This window comes from Callospermophilus lateralis, chromosome 7, assembly GCF_048772815.1.
Source record: "Callospermophilus lateralis isolate mCalLat2 chromosome 7, mCalLat2.hap1, whole genome shotgun sequence".
NCBI classification, from domain to species: Eukaryota; Metazoa; Chordata; class Mammalia; order Rodentia; family Sciuridae; genus Callospermophilus; species Callospermophilus lateralis.
Window position 1 is genome coordinate 65,618,986 of NC_135311.1, and position 22,033 is coordinate 65,641,018.

The window sequence follows — 22,033 nt, forward strand, 5'->3', positions numbered from 1 at the left end:
ATTGGGATATGATTATTGTATATATTAATGGCTTGTACACAGAATTTTGAATTAGTGTTTTAAAAGGGTTGATTTTCTTAATAAGACCACTGTGTTTCAAATGTAGCCTATACTATGGCTATATCAGAGCAGATTTCAAAGCATACTGATTTTCAGGACCCCCTTCCAGTTATTTAGAATTCAGTAGGTCAGGAGTCTGTTTTCTTCATCTTTATGTTTATAAAAATTCCAAAATGATACTTCTCCACAGTCATCTTTGGTAACCATTGTCTTAAATATTTCCTAGGTTATATTGTTTATATTATTGTATTCACTTAGCCATATCTTTTAAAATATTTATTTGGGTAAAAACTTTATTTTGGACAACACAGATGCCAGTTTATACTGGCCTAGATAATAAAGAGGGCTTATTGCTTCATATAATTAAAAAGTTTAGAAGTATAATATACTCTGAAAAGGTTTGATTTGTGTTCCAATATGTCATTAACCATGATACTATAGACTGCTCTCTTTGTCATTTCTGCCCTCAAAAGGTTTTCCTCCTTATGTAAAATTGACTAAAAAATGAGCTTTGTTTAGCTTGGGATATAGCTCGGTTGGTAGAATGCTTGCCTTACATGCACAAGGCCCTGGACTCAATCCCCAGCACCACCACCACCACCAAAAAAAAAAAAAAAAGAGGGAGCTTTATGTCCATATACAAATTGAGTATCCCTTATCGAAAGTCACATGAAATAAAGGATTAGAATTTTCCACTTGTAACATCATGATAGTGTACAAAGAGTTTTAGAGTTTGGAGCATTTCAGATTAGAAAAGCTCAATGTGTATGACTAAATCTTAGTATAAATTAAGAATTTATTAAAACAATATAGCTTAAAAATAGTGTCAAGTTATAATTCATCTCTGTAATCTTTTTTTAAGTTATGTTCATTTCATCCCTTTTTTAAAATATAGATTTTTTTAGTTGTAGATGGACACAGTATATTTATTTATTTATTTTTATATGGTGCTGAGGATTGAACCCATTGTCTCACACATGCTAGACAAGTGCTCTATCATGGAGCTCTAGCCCCAGCCTTTATTTCTGTATTCTTTTGCAGTAGATTTTGTGGTTATTCCTATCTCCCATTATATAGTGTCAACAGTATTGAAATTATCCCACCCTAACCACATAGGTTAGGACCTGATTTGTATGGTCTAGAAAAAACATAATAATCACATCTTGTTTGCAGTTATTGATTCAGTGGTTGCTCAAATAATGTGACATTCAAAAATTTTACTCAGTTATGGTGTATAGCTTCTTTTTTAAAAAGTTTCTTGAGCTGGGTTGTAGCTCAGTGGTAGAGTGCTTGCCTTTCACATGTGAGGCTCTGGGTTTGATCCTCAGCACCACATAAAAAAATAAATAAAAATAAAGATATTCTGTACATCTACAACTAAAAAAAATTCTTTTTAGTTGTTGATAGACCTTTATTTTTATTTATTTATACGTGGTGCTGAGAATAGAACCCAGTGCCTCACACATGCTAGGCAAGTATGCTACTGAGCAATAGCCCCAGCCCTGATGGTGTGTAGCTTCTTATTCTGGATGTTATTATAGGTTGAGCATCTCTAATCTGAAAATCCAAAATAACTTGATGTCATGTGTGCAAATTCCACACCTGACTTTACATGACAGATTGCAGTCAAATGAGGTATGCTGAGAATATTATATAAAATTACTTTTAGCCTATGTGAATAGGAGTTTATAAAACATTAATCAATTTCATGTTTAGACCTGAGTCCCACTCCTGAGATATCTCATTATGCATATGCAAATATTTTTTAAAATCTGGTATCCAAAACACAAACATTTTGGAGGAGGAATACTTAATCTGTATTACTTGTCAGTAGTAATACAGAACCTTATTCAGTAGAACAAAGGATAGATTTTTAAATGAAGAGTTAATAAGTAACCTTTAGAAGATGTGACTTTTTATATATGTAAATGAAGTACAGTGTGGACCAGTGCTTACTTTTTATCAGATAGTGGGAAGAAATGAGAAATGAATTGTTTTGTGTAGTTTTTACTTTATAAGATATTCATCTACCATCTTGGCAATCTTATTTTTTATAAATTTCAAAGTAAGTTACATTGTTATACTTTATCCTTAAACACTTAACATGCATTTCATATCATTAACTAAGTTCTTGTTGACATTTTGTGTAAGAGCCTTATAAACTAAACTGTCTAGTTTAAGGCCTTAAAAGGAATCATTATTATAGACATCATAATTGTAGTTGCCAACATCCAAAAATATATCAGAGAGTGAAATGTACATCTATGCCTTTTACAAATGTTACTTTATGCTCTTTTGATGTAAAGATTCATCTATGATGAGACAAAAGGTATGCATTTAAGGTCTCCAGTGAAAGTACAGAATATCAAAATTGTTGATATTGAGTCTCTTTTTCTGTTACTTTCCAATTAGTTGTACTTAGGAAACCAGCTAACTGGCTGGCAGTCTGTTGTTATCAGCTAGACCAAAAGAAAACCTCAAGAAAATGCAGGTTTCTGGTAAATTTATTAGTGTAGCTGACATTTTCCCACCTGCTTATCAGAAACAAACATGTGGACACTGTTTGAAAATAGAAAGCTATAAAAATACTTGGAAAAATCTAAATCATTAGATAATTAACTCTCTCAGGCTGCATGCAGTGGTGCACGCCTGTAATCAGCTTGGAAGGCTGAGATAGGAAGATTGCAAGTTCAAAGCCAGCCTCAGCAGTGGCAGAGGCACTTAGCAACTCAGTGAGACCCTCTCTCTAAATAAAATACAAAATAGGGCTGGGGGTGCGGCTCAGTGGTTGAGTGCAATCTCTGGTACCAAAAAAGAAAAAGAAAAGCAAGATAATTAACTGTTTCAGAAATGAAATAAAATTGATACCTACTTAGAATATAGTAATTTTTTGTATGCTTTTGGTATTGTAAATATATATTCCAGTTGAATACTTACAGGGTATCCTAAAAGACTTTGAAGTAACATCTTAAATGACAGCTTGTTAGAACAACATAAAAAATCACAGACTTTTAGATAAATAGTAATTTGAACATTTTAATTTATTAAATAGCATTTAAGATAATTCTCACTTTTTACTTCTGTTTTGAATTTTTCTTACTGCAGGGTCACTGCTAGAACCTGGAACTGCCTAATCAGCTTTCCTATTTCCTCAGTTTACCAGTTTTGCACTCAATTGTTATTCATTTTGTGTGTATATCTTTACAGAAGCAGTAGTTTAATGGAAATCATAGTCTGGCTTCTTGGATGTAAAATTTTGCATAAGAAACCCAGCATTATGTTTTATAAAGTTATACTTCAATCTAAAAGGACAACTGTATACAATTGAACTTAATCAAGTAATAAAATGTTTTCTCTTTGAAACTTTGACTTTTTCCTTAATGAATAAAAGACACCTGGGGCTGGAGTTGTGGCTCAGTGGTAGAGCGCTTGCCTGGCATGTGTGAGGTCCTGAGTTCGATCTTCAGCATCATACGTAAATAAATAAGATGAAAGGTCCATTGACAATCAAAAAATTTTAAAAAAAAGACATTCAAGGAACTTTTTTTTAAAGTCATAAAATCTAACAGGGCTTCTTTGTTTCTTCACAAGCATCTTTTCAGTGTCTTTTTAAAAAAAATTTTTTTTTAATTGTTAATGGACATTTATTTTATTCGTTTATTTATGTGTGGTGCTAAGAATCAAACCCAATGCCTCACACATGCCAGGAAAGTGCTCTACCACTGAGCTACACCCCCAACCTCAATGAGTCTTTTTTTTTTTTTTCAAGTTAAAAACACTCTATCTTTTTTATTGTTAATTTTCTTAGCTGTCTTCTTTTTCATTAAATACTATCTTTTCTCCAAGAAATAAAGTATTATAATAAAGCTTGTAGCTAATAAACCCTACCTTCCTTTAGAAGGAAATAGATCTTTAAGGATACTTTGTTGCTTTTTAGAAAACAGATTTAAATAATTCCTAAATTTCTTCAGAACTTTTTTTCAATTGTAATTTTGTCATGAATTATTGTTACTGTCAATCTACAGCCTTTCAAACTTAAAGTCTTTCTGCATTCTTCAACTTCTTCCTTAAAATGTTAGAGCTTACCTTGGGCTTTGTAGGTTTTTGTTTTATTTTTACTTTTTTATTTTTTTTTATACTGGGGGTTGGACCCAAGGGTACTATATTATGGAGCTTCATCCCCAGTTCTTTTATTTACTTTTTTTATACAGAATCTCACTAAATTGCTGAGGCTGACCTCAAACTTGTGATCCTCCTGCCTCAGCCTTTCGAGTCTTTGGGATTATAGGCATGCACCACTATGCCCAGCTTACCTTGGGCTTTGTCATTTTATTTGCTCTGATAATTTTATATTATCCTACATCTTTCTACTAGGGATTTCACCTTTCATTTAATCATTTAAGGGAATGAATATGATATGATGCCAAATTAGATGACAACAACAACAAACACCAAAATGACAGCTGAACACAATATGCAAATAAGTAACCCTCATTAGTCCTTTTTGTAAGTTCCATTTACATAGCCTGCTCTGCCATTTCTCCTGTTACATGTGGGATTTGGAGAATATATTCTATAAGAATAATGGTTTCATTTATTTTATATCAGTGAGCATTTTCCCCCCTTATACTTTTTTCTCCTTGCTGAATTCTTCCTTCCTGCTTCACTCATTTATTCCTCTCCACTTGGCACCTTCTCCTCCACTTTGAGGATGTATAGGATTGAGAATGAGTAAGTCTAATGCCAATAAAAATCTTAGGATGATACAGTTATGAAACAGATTTTTATTGTTTATTAGTCTTCTATTGTTCGGTTGTTATTGTTCTATGCCTTTGAAATATTTTATTTAAAAAATGGGATGATTAAAAATAAGATGCAGACATAAGTATATGCAAGTTGTATTAGGCAGCTATAAATCAATAATTACGGTCATTAACTTAAGACCATAAATGCCTATGGTTGTATTTCTTCCCTAATTCCTTATAGATTATAATTTACATTTAAATCAGCAGAGGCTAAAATAAATGACATAAACTTCTATAACAAATCCAAGAAAGCTAATTTGCTTGGACTGTTGCTTAAATCTCTCTGTACTCCCATCTACTTCATTCTCATATTTGGAATACTATAAATTAAGGTAAAAATATATCAACTGTCTGTGTAACTCCTAGGCAACTAATTTGCTCACTTTTTCACTTAAGTTTTCTCATCTATGAAGCAGGAATAATAATAGTATCTATCACACAGAATTCTTATGATCATTATCCCCAAAGGGCATAGAACAATTCTAGGTACATAAGTGTCTCTATCCACCAGAGCTCCACAAGAGAATTAGGCCCTATAGAGAAAAATGATTTGAATTAGTTCTTGTACTAGGAGTACCTAGTAAGTACCAGTTCAGATGCACAGGAATTATTAAATCATTTACTTGTAATAATGCTGTAGGCATCAGGGCTTAATTCCTTTAAGGAACCTCAAGTGAAAAGGCCTCATAGGTGCTCAGAATATTTTAGCTATTATTATTTTTGGTTTCAAATGACAGAAATCCATATTCAAACTGGTTTACTTAGTTGTTTCCTAAGTGAAAAAACAAGGAAGGCTTCAGAGATGGCTTTTTAGAATTCTGACTGTCTCTACCATTCTGTTGGTTTTGGCCATTGGGTCAAACTAAAATTTCTAACTAAGTTTTCAAAAGAAAAAAATTAGTTTTTTTCTTAATTTTAGACTTATGGCTAAAAATTATGTTTTTAGAACATATTTAAGAAATTAGCGTATTTGAAATATAGTAGTTTCTAAATAAGAGTTCATTCTTAGATAATTGTATCTGGTAGTTATGTGTTTAAGTATATAGAAAAAAATTAAAGTCCTGGAAAAGCTATATTCATGCTTTTTTATCTACACTAATATTAGTTACATTGACCCAGTTTATTAAGGTTTTTAAGATAAGCTGCCAAAACAAAAAGAACAAAATCATAAAACAAAAGGTGGGGTGTACAGAAATAACTTGAAGAAGGGATTTTGAAGTACAGACCAAGGGTAGTTAAGGATACGATCAAGGTGTCAAGGACAGTTAATTCAAAAGAACAGATTTAAAGGAGTGGTGCCTTGACTTCACAGGGTAGCTATCCATGCTGTGGCTGGAGCAGTTCCAGTTATTTCTTCTTCCAAGGATGTTAGGGGAAATAAAAAAGTGGATGTGGACTTGGCTTTATGCAGAGGTCTAAACCAGATTTCCAAGGTCCCCTCTTACTGTGCTTTTGAAAAAATAGCAAGAGGAATCTCCACTTTGGAAAATGCTCTTCCTTTGTAACCCATTGTTCTCAAGGCAGTTATACAGGCCCTAAGACACATTTGAAAACTACTTATAAAAAATGTAAATACTCAGTACTAAGATTACTTTTATAGAGATTTCAAAGCTGTCTAAAATTATAGTGTACATCTTTTTTGTTCTATGTGCACCAATATTGATGATCTTCAGGTTGTATTGTTGGGAGAGATCAGCAAAGTGTAGAACAGCATGTTTAATGTCTGTTGTATGGGTAAAAATAAGTGAGTATGTGTTCATGAGTCTTATACATTATATATGTACAAACTATCATGGGTAGACTACACTAAAAAGCCTAATAACAATGGTTATCCCCATGGAAGGAAACTGATTAGTTGGTAACTGTTAAAAGTAAGCCCGTACTTTTTCGGTATTAGATATTTAGCAGATATCTCTGATCAGAGCTTCAGAACATTCTAAGCATCCACACATGGCTTCCTAATTATAAATAATCTGGAGATATCAAACATAATTATGAAATTATGATTTTTTTAAGTACCGGGGTTTGAATACAGGAGACTTTACCACTGAGCTACATCCCCAGTCTTTTTTATTTTTAGTTTGAAGAGAGGGTCTTGCTAAGTTGCTGAGGCTGCCCTCAATCTTGGAAACTTTCTGCCTCAGCCTCCCTGAATTGCTGGTGGTTTTACTCTTTTAAGCCTGTTAGCTGAAAAGTTCACATTTGTTTTCAGGTAGTATAGGGAAAAGGTAGGCTGCATGTGGTGGCACACACCCGTAATCCCAGCAACTTGGGAGGCTGAAAGAGGAGCATCAAGGCCCACATCAGCAATTTAGCAAGGCCCTACACAACTTAGTGAGATCCTCTCTCAAAATTAAAAATAAAAAGGGCTGGGGATGTGGCTCAGTGGTTAAGTACACACCCCTAGGTTCAATCCCTAACACTCAAAAAAAAATACACACAGACACACACACACACACACACGTATACTTATGCTGCTCTATATCTTGAAATATTTGAGTACATGCTATGAAAATTGTCTTTTGTTTTTGCTTTATTGTATTATCACAAAACAGAAAGAAGAAGGAAAGCTTCAAGGACAGCTTAACAAGTCTGATTCTAACCAGTATATTAGGGAACTGAAAGATCAGATAGCAGAGCTGAATCATGAGGTAAGTGATAAATTTTGATCTTCACATATTTCTTTCTTCCTTCCTCTGTATTGTAACAACACTGTATTACTGGTTGTAAGACTGAGACTTTTATGTTAAATTCTATCTGAATTCTTGATTATAATTAATAATAATATTTTAGAAGATTATCTTTTTGCAAGTATTCTTCTGTTCTAATATTGTAGATTTGTTTTCCTTCAACCTCTGATTATGACCTAAAATGATCAATTAATATTTGCATGAAAAATATTTTTGTTGTTGTTGTCTGAAATTCTTTGATAGTTTTCTTAGGTTTCAAATTTTCCTCAGTTAAACAAAAGTTTTCCTTACAGATATAGAACAGGTTCGTGGGACTTAACTGTTGTGGGTAGAGGGAAGTCTTTTTACTCTTGCCTGCCTTTCTCCCTCATGGTGGTATTACTGAGATTGCAAAAAAGGATACTTGCCTAACATCAGTTAACAGATTTCTTAGTATTTGAATGCTTTTTAAACTGGCACTACCTAGAATCTGTGAAATCCAACCCATGAAATTTTCCTAATTTTACTAGATATTATACTAGTTTATATTACTCAAACTAATGTATTTTGACACGAGAGATACTCTGTGAATGTGGCTCTTACGTCGACTTCCTTATTCTTTATTATTTTCTAATGACAAATATCTGGCAACACAAATAAAAAAGTATATTTCTTATTTTGATTTTTTTATAAAATAGTGTTTAGTTACAGTGTTGAGATTTGAAAGAGTAGCATAAACTTGATTTGTTAAGAAAATAAAAGAAGATGAAAGAAACTCATTTTGGCTGCTAAATGATTTTAAACCTCAAAGGAAAAAGTTTAGAAATTACCCTTTCCTAATATTACACACTTCAGTTGAAGTCTGAGTGTTTTTAGGTAACACCTCCTAGAGGTAGTCAATCTAAGAGTAAATTCCAAGTGAAAAAGAACCAAACCATAGGCAAAAAGATAAATATTAGATGTAGTTCAATTCAATTTATCTTGAAATACTAAGGATCATTCCTGTAAATATTAATTTTTAGCCATGATAACATTTGAAGGATTCAGTATTCTATGTAATCTTTACCTTATTGTGTGCATTTTTTATAATCTTTTTATCTACAGCATGTATGAAAGAAAACAGTTACAAAAAAAATAAGCATATTCTAGAAATCCTTATTCTTTTGAAAACCCTACAAATTATTCCTTGTGTTTGAAAGGTGTTCTCAAAGAAAATTGTGACTAAAATAAACAATCTCCCATTTAAATTTTTGAGGTCTAGTGATAAGGAATCATTAATGTTGCTGAACTTTTAGAAAAAATTACATCAAGATTGGCTGACTGATGTAATTAAAAAAATTACATCAAGATTAGTTGTATTCTAAAACTAAGCTAAAAACAATCAATCAACAAACTTTAATTTTGCTTATCATATGACCTGACTAAAAATAATGGTATTTTTTTTTAATGTGGCACTTGTGAAAGCAGTTTCTTTTCTTATACAAACATGAAAACTAAACACGATAGAATTTTCTTCTGTTAAAGAGCCAGATGGTGCTGGGCTCCAGTGGTGCACACCTCTAATTCCAGCAACTGCAGAGGCTGAGGAAAAAGGATTGCAAATTTGAGACCAGCCTTGGTAACTAAATAAGACTCTTGGCAGTTTAGCAAGATCCTGTCTCAAAAATTAAAAAAAAAAAAAAAGAAAAGAAAAGAAAAAGGAACTGGGGATATAGCTCAGTGGTAAAGCACTTCTGGATTCAAGCCCCAATACCAAAAAAAAAAAAAAAAGAGGAGGAGGAGGAGAACTAAATCATGCAAATTAAAGAGAACAATTTGTGATAAGCTGCTAATAACTTCATGGTTCAGAATAGCCAAAGTCCTGGGCTTAAGCAGGCCCTAGTCAGAAGTCATGAGAGAGAGATGGGAATAGTACAGTACCGCTAGGGACCACACATATAAGAGTTCAGAGGTAAGCATGAGAACAAAGTTGGGAGTTTAGAGTGGGTGAGATTCAACTAAAGGGTAAATTGACTAAGTTGGACTAAGGTATAGGAAGGAAGAGTAAACTAAGCAGAACCCGATTATGGTGATTCTTTAAAGCTAGAAAAGGTAATATGAAACCATTGTGGGTATTCACTTGGAAGTTCTTTTTCATTATATTTTCTGAGCATATTTTATTTTTCACCTGTTTAAAAGTTTTATCACTGAAGAGCATAAATGACAACAAGTGAAAAATATAAACCAAGTATTGATTGTGTAGGCTTTCTACAAAAATTACTATTGTAATTGCTATTTTATTGTTGGATCAGCTCTTTTGAAGTGGTTAAATACAGGGCTGGTGATGTAGCTCAGTGTTAGAGCACTTGCCTAGCATTTGCAAGATTCTGGTTTGATCCCTAGTCCCAAAAGAAAAGTGATTAAATACAGTACCTCTTTTTTATTCCACTATTTTCATTGTTTGATAGAGCACTTCACAGTTTTAAAAAAGATAACCAAAGTCAGTCTAATTTCTTCAATTTAACATTTGTATATTGGAATTTGCCCTAATCATTGGCTTTCAACATGAAACTTTACTGCAAAATGTCAATAATTGTATTTTGAGAATGTGACTGTTAATAGTCACTTTGTTCACTGATTTTTTAAATTTCTCTAAATATTGAAGAAAATGTTGAGAAAAACTTTACACTTCCATCTTCCTGAAGACAACTATGACCCTTTAGCATAGTCAACTGGATGAAATAATGAAGTAGGTTATTTTTATGAGTAGCTGAATACATTGTTACGCTATAAAGTAATTATTATTTATAGACTACCCACTATGAGCATAATATTGTGTCAGACACTTTGTAGTTATTATTCCTAACCCTCTTAATAATCCCATCTGAAAGTGGTCCTCATTTGCATGAGTGTGGAAACTGAAACTCAAAATCATTATCTTGCTAGGCATTATATGAGCAAGAAATGGTAGAATCAGGATTTAATTTAATTTGGCTTGTTCTTTTTTAAAAATATTTTTATTAGTTGTTGGTGAACCTTTATTCAGTTAATTTATTTATTTGTATGTGGTGATGAGAATCACATCCAGTGCTTCACCCATGCTAGGCAAGCGCTCTACCATTGATCCACAATCCCAGTCCTGGCTTGTTCTTTTCTATACTGCTTACAGAGACATTAGATTTAAAAACTTGTCATCAGTATCTAAAATCTGAAGAAGGTACTTACTAACAGTATTTTAACTGTGTTGTTCCCCCGCCCTTACAAATGAATTTTTCATATATTCAAAATGAGTGCGGCAGTTGACCTAGCTACAAGAACTAACTGTCTCTCTCTGTTGGCATTGCAAAGGGAGGTTTATCTGTACTTCCTGCAACTTACTGTGATCCATTCTAGTGCCTTCTCTCACTCCCAACCCTTGTAATCCCTTATTACCTGAAGTTAGAGCCTTTTACACATTGCCATTGCCTTCAGAGAAGCCATTATGTGGAAACCCTTGTTTACATAGAATTAACAAGAGCTGGGGTTAAATCTTACTGAACTTCTTACCCCTTGTCCTCATAGACAAGAACCTGGCTATCGAAGTGCTTTTTCCTATTCCATCCTCCTACCTATCATCAGAGTACCTGCTATGCATTAGACATTGAGTTTATAACCGAAAATAAAGATTGAAATACAGTTTACGCTCTTAAAGGTCTCATAGTCTGCAGTGGAAATAGGTATACAAATAAATTGCCACTCGTTATGAGAAGAATTGCAGTGTAGTGACTATCATTTATTGTTCTGTGCCAGATTTTTTACTGTTATACTTGCTATTGTTTATTTAAGTCCTCACAGTAGTCCTATGAAGAAGGTAACATCATTGTCATTCATGTTTTATATGCGATAAAACATAGGTCTGGGGAATAAAGTAACTCCCCACAGTCATGCACTAGTGAGTAAAGAGGTGGGATTTTTTTTAATTCAGGTTACATATAACTTATACTTAAGTCCACACACTCCAAACCCAACCACCATGCTATGTAGCCTCCTTAGAAATATAACGGGATAAGATGGTAACAACATCTGGGACGGTTTTTGAAAAATGAAATTTGTCAGGCAAACAAATTGATCATCTTGAAGGTTTAAATTAGAAACGTGAAACAAAATTACAAGTTCTGGGAATTAATAACCACCTCCTTTTGCAACACAGGAGTATCTTCTTAACAGCTGCTGACCACCAAAAACAAATGATATATTTTGTAAATGCCAGGAAAAGGAGATAGAAGAAGGTTGAAAATATTCTAGTTTAGAAGACAAAGGAAATATACTCAGGACTCATTTAGATACAGACATCTGGGAAATAAATCTTATGATTCAATCAAATTGTCAGCTAACTAGACTTCCCTGGGTCTTTTTGAGCCTTGCTATCATTTACAGTATTGTTTTATGGGAAAGTGCATATTAGCCAACTGATTCAGAATGTTTTTGGAATACAGATATATTTTTACTTTTTCTTAATAGTAGTGTGATGGTTGTAGTTCTGGTGGATGTTCTAGGAATTACAGACTAAGGATCGTTCACTTATACAAAAAGTAGACTATTCCTCAGGTTTGTTGAACATAATGCTGTCTAAATAAAATAATCTTAATGTACTTTATGTTCTTACCATTTTACAAAAGCAATTCTAGTTCCGTTTGATTAGTTTATTTTCTGTGTAGAGCAAATTTTCTGTATTTTATTAAGCTTTCTGTGTTGTAGCTGCTAAAAGATATATTGCAGAACCTTTGGATAATTATTTTAATCTTTGTAAATATTCTGTAAAATTAATATTAATCCCATTTGATAGGCTCAGAGAGATTAAATAACTTGTCCAGGGTCACATAACTTAGTAGTAAGTTGCCAAAGCTAGAATTCAGGACCAGGACGTTCAGTTAGATCACAAACATTCAACTAGAATAAAGTAAAACCAAACAACCTATATACATTTTTTAAAAGAAAGAAAAATCACTTTAAATTATTTTTATTCATCAGTACCCTTCCTTGTTCCAGATGGGATTAAGAAAATTTACAAATATTATACAATAGCAAACCACAATTTGAGAAAAAAGAAAGAAAACTACTGTATATATAAAATATGGAAACATGAATAAGACTAATATAAAAATGCATATCTGTGTATTTCCTGTAAATAGGCCTCAAACTTGGCTTTAAGATTTTTAGTAGTCAACACAAAAGGGAAATTCTGGTCACATAAACATTTCAGAGTATCTATATGATAAAAACAGACCTACTAAAAGAGCCAAACTCTTTCTGATACTAATATTAAATGCTTTTTTATATATTGTTTCTTCATAAAGGAGACTGAGTTTGAGCTTTCTGGTTATTATCTTTAATATTGTTTAACATAGTTGATTTAAAATTATAAAAACTGAAGTATTTAAATAACATAAATTTTATTTAAAACCTTCTGGATAGAGAAATAATATAGAAAAGTGCCCACGTCCCAAGTTTGTAGCTCAATAAATTATCACAAAATAATTATACCATTCCTGAGAAATAGACCCCAGAATCCCATTAATACTTTCTTCCAAGCACTTCTCACTCTCCCACCTCAAAGATAAATATGATCTAGAACTTCTAATATAATAATTTGTTTTTGAACTTTATATAAATGGCTTCTTGGGTTATGTATTCTTTTACTCAACATTGTGAGATTTTACTACATTATTTAATGTAGCTGTAGGTTGTTCCTTTTCATTGCTGTATAATTTTCCTTTATATAAGTAGTTTATTCTATTGATGAATATTTGGATTATTTCCAGTTAGGTCTATAAAGAACTTTGCTGCAAATAGTTATGCACATTTACATCTCATGAGCAGTAAAGAAAATTCTTCCTGTTCTACATCCTGATCTGCATATGAAATTGTCACTCTTTTTAATTTTAGCCATTCCCAGTGAGTGTGAAAAGGTTTTTCATTATACTTTTAACTTCCATTTCCCTGATTACTATGACTGGATACCTCCCCACCCCTAGCATCCAGAACAAGTTTGACATGTAATAGGAACTTCATGAAAATGTTTTTAATGAATAAATGTTGTTTGTGAAATCCTTTGCAGATAAGGTGACATAAAATAGGAATGTTAAGAAACTTCTGATGTACAAAAATCAGTGGGAAGAATATTTCAGACAGAAGAAGCAACTAGCATGAAGACCCTAGAAAAAAATGAAATGGGCTTTCTAAAAAACCACACTAGTGTGACAAGAGTATAGTGGAGGGTAAAAAAGCGGTATAAAATAAGAGAGTTTGGTAGGATCAGATCACATAAAATGCTTTGTAAGTCAGTATATGTATTTGTTTTATTCCTAGTATAATGGCTAGCCTTCAGATGGTTTTAAGAAGGAAGTGATCTCATTTACTTTGCCTGCTTTATGGTGAACTGATTGTAAAACAGAAATAATTGAAACAGGAAAATTCACTAAGAATCATTACATTAGTCCAGGTAATAGCGAAGGTGGCTTAGAAAGACTGGAGAAGTAGAAATCTTAGAATGTTCATGTAGTAAAAGTATGTTTCCTTCATAAGAGAAAGCAGTTGATGACTTCATGACTTCAAATATTTTGACTTGAACACATAAGTGAATGGTTGTTTGATGCCTTTTTTTCTTTTTCTTTTTTGATCAATGAACCTTTTTAAAATTTATTTATATGCGGTGCTGAGAATCAAACCCAGTGCCTCATACAAGCTAGGCAAGTGATCTACCACTGAACTACAACCCCAGCTCTATTTGTTCTTTTTTCTATATACATGACGGTAGAATGTATTTAGACATATTGTACATACATAGAATATAACTTATTCTAATTAGTATCCCATTCTTGTGTTGTATACAATGTGGAGTTAAACTGATTGTATATTCGTATACAAGGACAGGAAAGTTATGTTTGATTCATTCTACTGTCTTTCCTATTCCCATCACTTCCTTCCCTTCATTCCCCTTTATCTAATCCAGTAAACGTCTCATCTTCCCCTCCCTACCCTCCCTTGTTGTGGGTTAGCATCCACATATCAGAGAGAACATTCAGCCTTTGGTTTGGGGGGACTGGCTTATTTCACTTAGTATGACATTTTCTAGTTCCATTCATTTACCACAAAGACCATAATTTCATTCTTTTTAACCACATTTTTTTTAATCCATTTGTCTGTTGTAAGGTACCTGGGTGGTTCCACAGCTTAGCTATTATGGATTGAGCTGCTGTAAACATTGATGTGGCTGTGTCCCTGTAGTATGCTGATTTTAAGTCCTTTGGGTATAGACTGAGGAGTGGGATAGCTGGGTCAAATGGTGGTTCCATTCCAGGTTTTCTAAGGAATCCCCCTACTGGTTTCCAGATTGGTTGCACAAATTTGCAGTCCCACCAGCAATGTATAAGTGAACTTTTTACCCCCACATCCTTGTCAACATTTATTGTTACTTGTATTCTTGATAATTATCATTCTGACTGGGTAAAATGGAATCTCAGTGTAGTTTTAATTTGCATTGCTCTAATTGCTATAGATACTGAATGTTTTCTCATATTTGTTGACTGACCATATTTCTTCTTCTGTGAAGTGTCTGTTCAGATCCTTTGACCGTTTATTAATTGAGTTATTTGGTTTTTGGTGTTTAGCTTTTTGAGTTCTTCATATTTCTAGGAAACTAATGCTCTGTCTGAGCAAATGGTAAAGCTTTTCTCCCATTCTGTAGACTCTCTCATATTCTTGATTGTTTCCTTGGCTGTTAAGAAGCTTTTTAGTAACATCCCATTTACTGATTCTTGATTTTACTTCTTGCACTTTAGGAGTCTTACTGAGGAAGTTGGTTCCTAAGCTGACTTGGTGGAGAGTTGGGCCTACCTTTTCTTCTAGTAGGTGTAAGGGGTTAGTGTCATTTTGAATGATGTTAGAAAATATCAGGCTGTGGATATGGCTTTCCAAAAAAATTATGTGAATTTATAATGTCACTGCAATGTATACGCTTCCTTATACTATTGATATGCTGGTTATTCTTTTTTAAAAAATTAAGATTACTAATTAAGTTTAAACAACTTTAGCGGTTTTCTCAAAAGATGTAGTAGTCATCGTTGTTGTCGTCATCGTCTTTGGAGTGGGAAAGGCATTTTTATAAAGGGGTTCCAGGACCAAGTTCTGAGGCACTCCTAACCTAAAGAGAACAAGCAAAGGAGACCAAAATTATCATTGAGGTTGGAGGAAAACCAAAGAAAGTGGAGGTAAAGGAATCACAGGAGGAAACTTTTTTAAGAAGAAACCATTTCTGGGGCTGGGGTTGTGGCTCATTGGTAGAGGGTTTGCCTCGCACATGCGAGACCCTGGGTTTGATCCTCAGCACCACATAAAAATAAATAAGTGAAATAAAGGTATTGTGTCCAACTACAACTAAAAATAAATATTTTTTAAAAAAAGAAGAAAGCATTTCTGCAGTTATTGTAATTAGATTTTAAATGTCCCTGATCCTTCTGAAGAATAAACTTTATTTCTGGCTTTGGGTCATAGCAAGATGGCAGACAAAAAGAAGAAGAAAAAGGAGAGCATCTTGGACCTTTCCAGATGTATCAACCAGAAATTTTTTAAGTTGACATGGACCAATGCCTTTATTTTGTTTTGTTTTATTTTTATGTGATACTGAGGATCAAACCCAGTGCCTCACATGTGCTAGGCAGGTGTTCTACCACTGAACCACAAGCCCAGATCCCAGAAAGTCCTTTTTGTATAGGCTGAATTTTTGTTTTCTAAACAAGAAACCTGAAAACCATTTATCAGAGATTGATTGATGTAAGAATTTGAGAGAAGGAATGATCCAATTTCTCATTGACTACTATAGTATGCTATAAGCAACATACAACCTAGGTAGATAAAAACAACTTTCTTTGTAGGAATAGTCATTTCATTGGTTTTCAGTACCCAGAAGGTCTTCAACCACCTTGTCTCCTTTGTTGAGGAAACCATTTTTTAGGTTTAATCATCATATGTCTCAGGAATCTTGTTTGATTATTTCTGCCAGGTAAGTAGGCAATTAGGAACTTGAGTAAATAAAGAAAATCCAAACAAAGCCTTAACTGAAATTTGTCTCAGAAAATGTTTACGTGAACACTGAAGTTTTTAAAATTCTGGTAACTCTATTTGATTACACCTAATCTATAGGTTTAATTAAATATCTACAAAAAGTACTCTTAATGTCATAAATACTCATAGTTTTATAATATTTATATTAATATTATTATTAAAATGGTATTTTGAAATAAGGGACTTTAAGATAATCAAAAGACATACACAGGTGGGCGTGGTGACGCATGCCTATTATCCCAGCAGCTTGAGAGGCTGAGGCAAGAAGATCCCAAGTTCAAAGCTAGCCTCAGCAAAAGAAGGCACTAAGCAACTCAGTGAGACCCTGTCTCTAAATAAAATACAAAATAGGGCTGGGAATGTGGCTCAGTGATCAAGTGCCCCTGAGTTCAATCCCAGGTAACCTGCCACCCCCACACAAAAAAAGACAGTGTACCCTTTACCCTTGTATTTGTCAATTTAAAAGTAATTAATAAAATCGTTGGAACTTGAAAAGATTTTTTTTTAAGTTTTTAAAAGATTCAGTAAACACTAATCTTCATCTACGAATTAAAACTAAAATATTAAAAATAGAAAAGAACATGATCATTTGATTCTGTGGTCAATGATAACTTATTTTTTTCTTTATTTTATATTGAATAATGCTATCTATTTATTTTTACTTTTTTACCTGTATGCCTACTGTATATTGCCTGTTTCTATCAGTCTTCATTTTCTTTGTATATTGCAAAACTCCAGGTATGATGTTTAGATTACAGTGTGATCCCAAAAATAGAATTAACATTCTTACCCACAAACTGCATTGACTGCAGTAGTGTAATTCAGAGGCAGAAAAAAAATTTTGAAAATAGTGGTTTTTATTTGTACTGATGACTACTTATGGTTGAAGTTTTAATTTTTAAAATTTTAATGTTTAACAAAAATGTCAACACAGGCTTAGACATTCACATATGTTTTTGCAATAGAAAGTGTCAGTTTTCCTAGAATAGCCATTTCTTTTTTTTAATATTTATTTTTTAGTTGTAGTTGGACACAGTACCTTTATTTTATTTATTTATTTTTATATGGTGCTGAGGATTGAACCCAGGGCCTTGCACCTGCTAGGCAAGCTCTCTACTGCTGAGCCACAACCCCAGCCCTGAATGGCCACTTCTTAATAAAAAGAAATTATTCCCATAATTATTAAATTTGTCCTTTCTTTAATTAGAACAATATAAAGAATCATGCAGGAGTTCACACAAGCCTGAGGGCAGATAAGTTGTTCTTTTTGGTGCCCCAAAGTGCCATGTAGATAATGAAAGATTCTATTTGTACTCTTTAAATTACTTTAAGACCCTTCAATTAAATATTCAGTAGTCTTTATAGACCTTAAAATTTCCATTTATATTTTTAAAATGCATTTTTAACTATTGTACTATTTACAATTTTTAAAAGATATTTATTCAATTGTAGATGAACACACAGTATCTTTATTTATTTTTATGTGGTGCTGAGGAACCCAGTACCTCACACTTGCAAGGCAAGCACTTTACCACTGAGCTATAGCCTCAGCCCCTATTTACAGTTTTTTATGTCTGGAATGCACTACTTGTATTAACTTTCTAAAACTATAACAAAATGTCTGAGATAGTAAACATAAGAAAGGTTTTGGAGGGCTAACAATCTTGGAGGTTTCTGTCCTTGATTGAATGGCCCTCTTGCTTTTGGGCCTATGCCAAGGCAGCATATCATGGTGGGAACATATTGTGGAACAAACTGCTTACCTCATGGCTCAGAAACAAATGAGTGGGTAGGTGTCTGGGTCCCACAGTCCCTTTCCAGGAAACTCCCAATGATCTAAAGAACTCCCATCTAGACCATCTACTAGGCCCCATCTCTTAAAGTTTCTACCACCTCCCTATTTAGTTCATGGATCTGTGGAGGAAACTTAAGATCTGAACAACTACAATATCTAAAGCTGAGATATACATAAAATCACATACATACTGGTTCTTGCACATCATGTGTTCTACCTAAGCTATATCCTCAGCCCTTTTCTTTATTTTTTTGTCTCCAGGCAGGGTCTTGCTCTTGAAATTGCAGTTCTCCCATCTCAGCCTTCTGAGTAGCTGGGGTAAAAGTGTGTACCACTTTGCTGGGCTTATTTGTCAACATTTAGAATGACACTAACAAGCTGTGCTTAAGATTGCTTTCAACTTGATAGGGGATGCTAAAATGAGCTACAGTTTTAGAATCTCGTGATCTTATTCAGGTACTCAGGTTTCAAGACTTCAGTATTCACTTTTTATATTTCTTCCATCTTCCTTTAGATCAAATAATTCAATTTTTAAGTGCTAGTTTTTGAAAGAAACAATGGCATAATACTGACAGTTTTTTAAACTTGGAACATTTGAAAATGAGCTCCGCTAATTTGCTCAGTGTCAGTTAAAAGAGAATTGATTTTTAAAAAGTAATAAGTAGTTCAGATTTACAGAAACTAAAAATTTTAAACTCTGGTTGAAATCTTTAGTGTAGCAAATCATGTGCTTTTCATGAACTATATCTCACAATTGCAGTTGGACATGAGATAATCAGATTTTTTCTTCCCACAAGTTGGATAGCTGAAAATGTCATACCAATAGTATATGTCAAAGACTTTGTGCTGCTTTCTGCCTGTCTGATTTAAGTTGTTGTGGTCAGTCTAAGGAACCTGTGATATGATAAGATAGCATTCATGAGGTCATGTGGTTTGCAAGTGCCCAATCTTAACTGAGCAGCCTGTAAGCACCTCAGGATAAGGAAGAAAGGGATACTAAAACCTCCTCTGAAAGCTTATTTTGTGTTCAATGACAAAATAGTGTGGGTGTGTGATAATATATGTGTATAATATGCTTTTAAAATTACTTTCTATCAGGAGTTAAAGTTTCTGGGAAAATGACTACTACAAATTAATTTATCTCCTTTTATTTAGTACTTTAAAGTATTCAATTTTTTTAGAAAGGAATAAATAACTAGTATAAACAAAATTTAACATTACCACAAAATGCTTTGCATACCAGTTGTATACATGTCGCAGTGATTAGCAGCCATAATGTACTTGACAAGTACATGGCTTACCACGTACATACCAATATGGCATTGTTATTTGAAAAGTTTAGATCTTTTAAATTAGCTATTTATTATTTTGTACTTTCATAAGCAAAAATTATATTTTGAATATTGTATTTTTTGTTATTAACAGTATATAAAATATTAAATTTTTATTGCAAACGTTTTTCTGCCTATTTAAAATTACACTATAGGGGCTGGGGTTGTGGCTCAGCAGTAAAGTGCTCGCCTAGCACATACAAGGCCCTAGGTTCGATCCTCAGCACCACATAAAAACAAACAAATAAAATAAAGGTGTTGTGTCCAACTACAACAATAAATATTGTGTCAAATATTTATTTTAGAAATAAATATTTTTAAAAATTACACTATAGGAGGTAGTCACAATTTCTTTTATGTTGAAGAGAAAAAATGATGTAGAAGATTTACATTGTTAGTGAATATTTTTATCACTTAAAAATTATTTCTGCATTTTCTGAATAGCAAATTACTTATTTTTAAACTGGCCACATCTCCATTGGAGACATACATACAAAATGGCTGTCTAATTTTATAAATAACTGTTTTACTGAGAGAGTCACATTTGGTAGAATTCACCCATTTAAAGTTTACATTTCAGTGGTTTTTAGTATATGAACAGAGTTATGCAATCATTATCACAATCAGTTCTAAAACATTTTTTATCAGTCCAAAATTAAATCCTTAGCAGTCACTGCCCATGGTCTCCAAGCCTCCTACGTCTTAGGCAATCACTAATCTGTTCACTGTCTCTACTTATTTTTCTACCCTGGAAATCCAGGATGAAGGGAATCACAATTTGTGGTCTTCTGTGACTGGATTCATCTACTTAGCATAAGATTTTCAAGGTTTGTCCGTATGGTAACATGTGTCTGTACTTCGTTATTTTTTGTTCCCTTAATAATATTCCAAATTACGAATATGTCACATTTCATCCATTCACTAGCTGTTAAACCTTTCATTATCCCACTTTTGGGCTATCATAAACAACACTACTGTAAGCATTCGTGTACAGACTACTATATGAACATGCTTTCATTTATCTGAGTATATTCTTAATAGTAGAATTGTTGGGTCATATGATAACTCTTCTTTGAAGCATTTGAGGAACTGCCATATGGTTTTCCAAAGCCATTGTATCATATTATGTTCCTTCAGCTGGATATGAGGCTTCTGATTTCTCCACATCCTTACTAACATTTGTTGTTTATCTTTTGATGGTAGTATCCTAGTAAGTTTGAAGGAACATCTCATTGTGGTATTAATATGCATTCCTCTAATGACTAATGATGTTGAGTATCTTTTCATATGTCTGCTGGCCATTTATATCTTCTTTAGGAAAATGTCTGTTTAGATCCTTTGCCCATCTTTAAATAGGGTTATTTTTCAAATTGGTTGTCTTTTTATAATTGATTTCTTAGAGTTATTTGTATTTTCTAAATACACTTACCTTATCAAATTTTGACTTTTGATTTTTAGATATTTTCCATTGTTATATATTTTTTTAAACCACAGCAGCTTAGTTTATTGACTAGAATAATTTTCAGACTTTCTTCTGGGAAAGCACTATGATAAAGTACTTGACTTTCTAAATTAAGCCTTTGTTTTAATAGGACAAGGAAATGAAACATTTAAAAATTCTTATTGTTAGTTTTGACACCAGATGCACAGAAATATATAAAAAAATCGAGAAACTAAATTATCACCAAAATGTAAAAATTTTGTGCTTTGAAGAACACCATTGAGAAAGTAAAAAGACAACCTATAGAATTGAAGGTAAAGATTTGAACATTTAGTCAGATGTGGTGGCACATGCCTATAATCCCATCGACTTGGGAGGTTGAGGCAGGAGGATTGCGAGTTCAAGACCAACCTCAGCCAATTAGTGAGGCACTGAGCAACTTAGCAAGACTCTGTCTCAAAATTTAAAAAAAATTAAAAGGACCTGGGATGTTCCTGAGTGGTTAAGTGTCCTGGTTCAGTCTCCAGTACCAAAAATAATAATAATAATGATAGAAAACATAAACATTTATCTTACAAAGGACTTGTGTCTAGAGTATGTTGTTTTAAACTCTTGAAGTTCAAATACAAGGGAACCAGGTAGCACATACCTGTAATCCCAGCAACTTGGGAGGCTGAAGCAGGAGGATTTTAAGTTTAAGGTCAGCTCAGCAACTTAGTGAGATCCTGTCTCAAAATAAATTAAAAGAGCAGGGGATGTAGTTTAGAAGTAAAGCACCCCTTGGTTCAATTCCAAGTACCCAAAACAAAAAGAACCCTGCAATTTGAAAGAATAATTAACCCAATTATTAA

The 22,033-nt window shown here is 33.1% G+C and overlaps 1 protein-coding gene across 4 annotated transcripts in view; it reads left to right on the forward strand.

Moving 5' to 3' along the window:
- Positions 1–22,033, forward strand: part of Evi5 (ecotropic viral integration site 5) — a 213,554-nt gene that overhangs the window by 169,890 nt on the left and 21,631 nt on the right. For all 4 annotated transcript variants that reach the window (XM_076863518.1, XM_076863519.1, XM_076863521.1 and 1 more), the window contains one exon: positions 7,421–7,516. In XM_076863518.1, the coding sequence (XP_076719633.1) occupies positions 7,421–7,516 (96 nt within the window). The remainder of the gene's footprint in view (positions 1–7,420; positions 7,517–22,033) is intronic.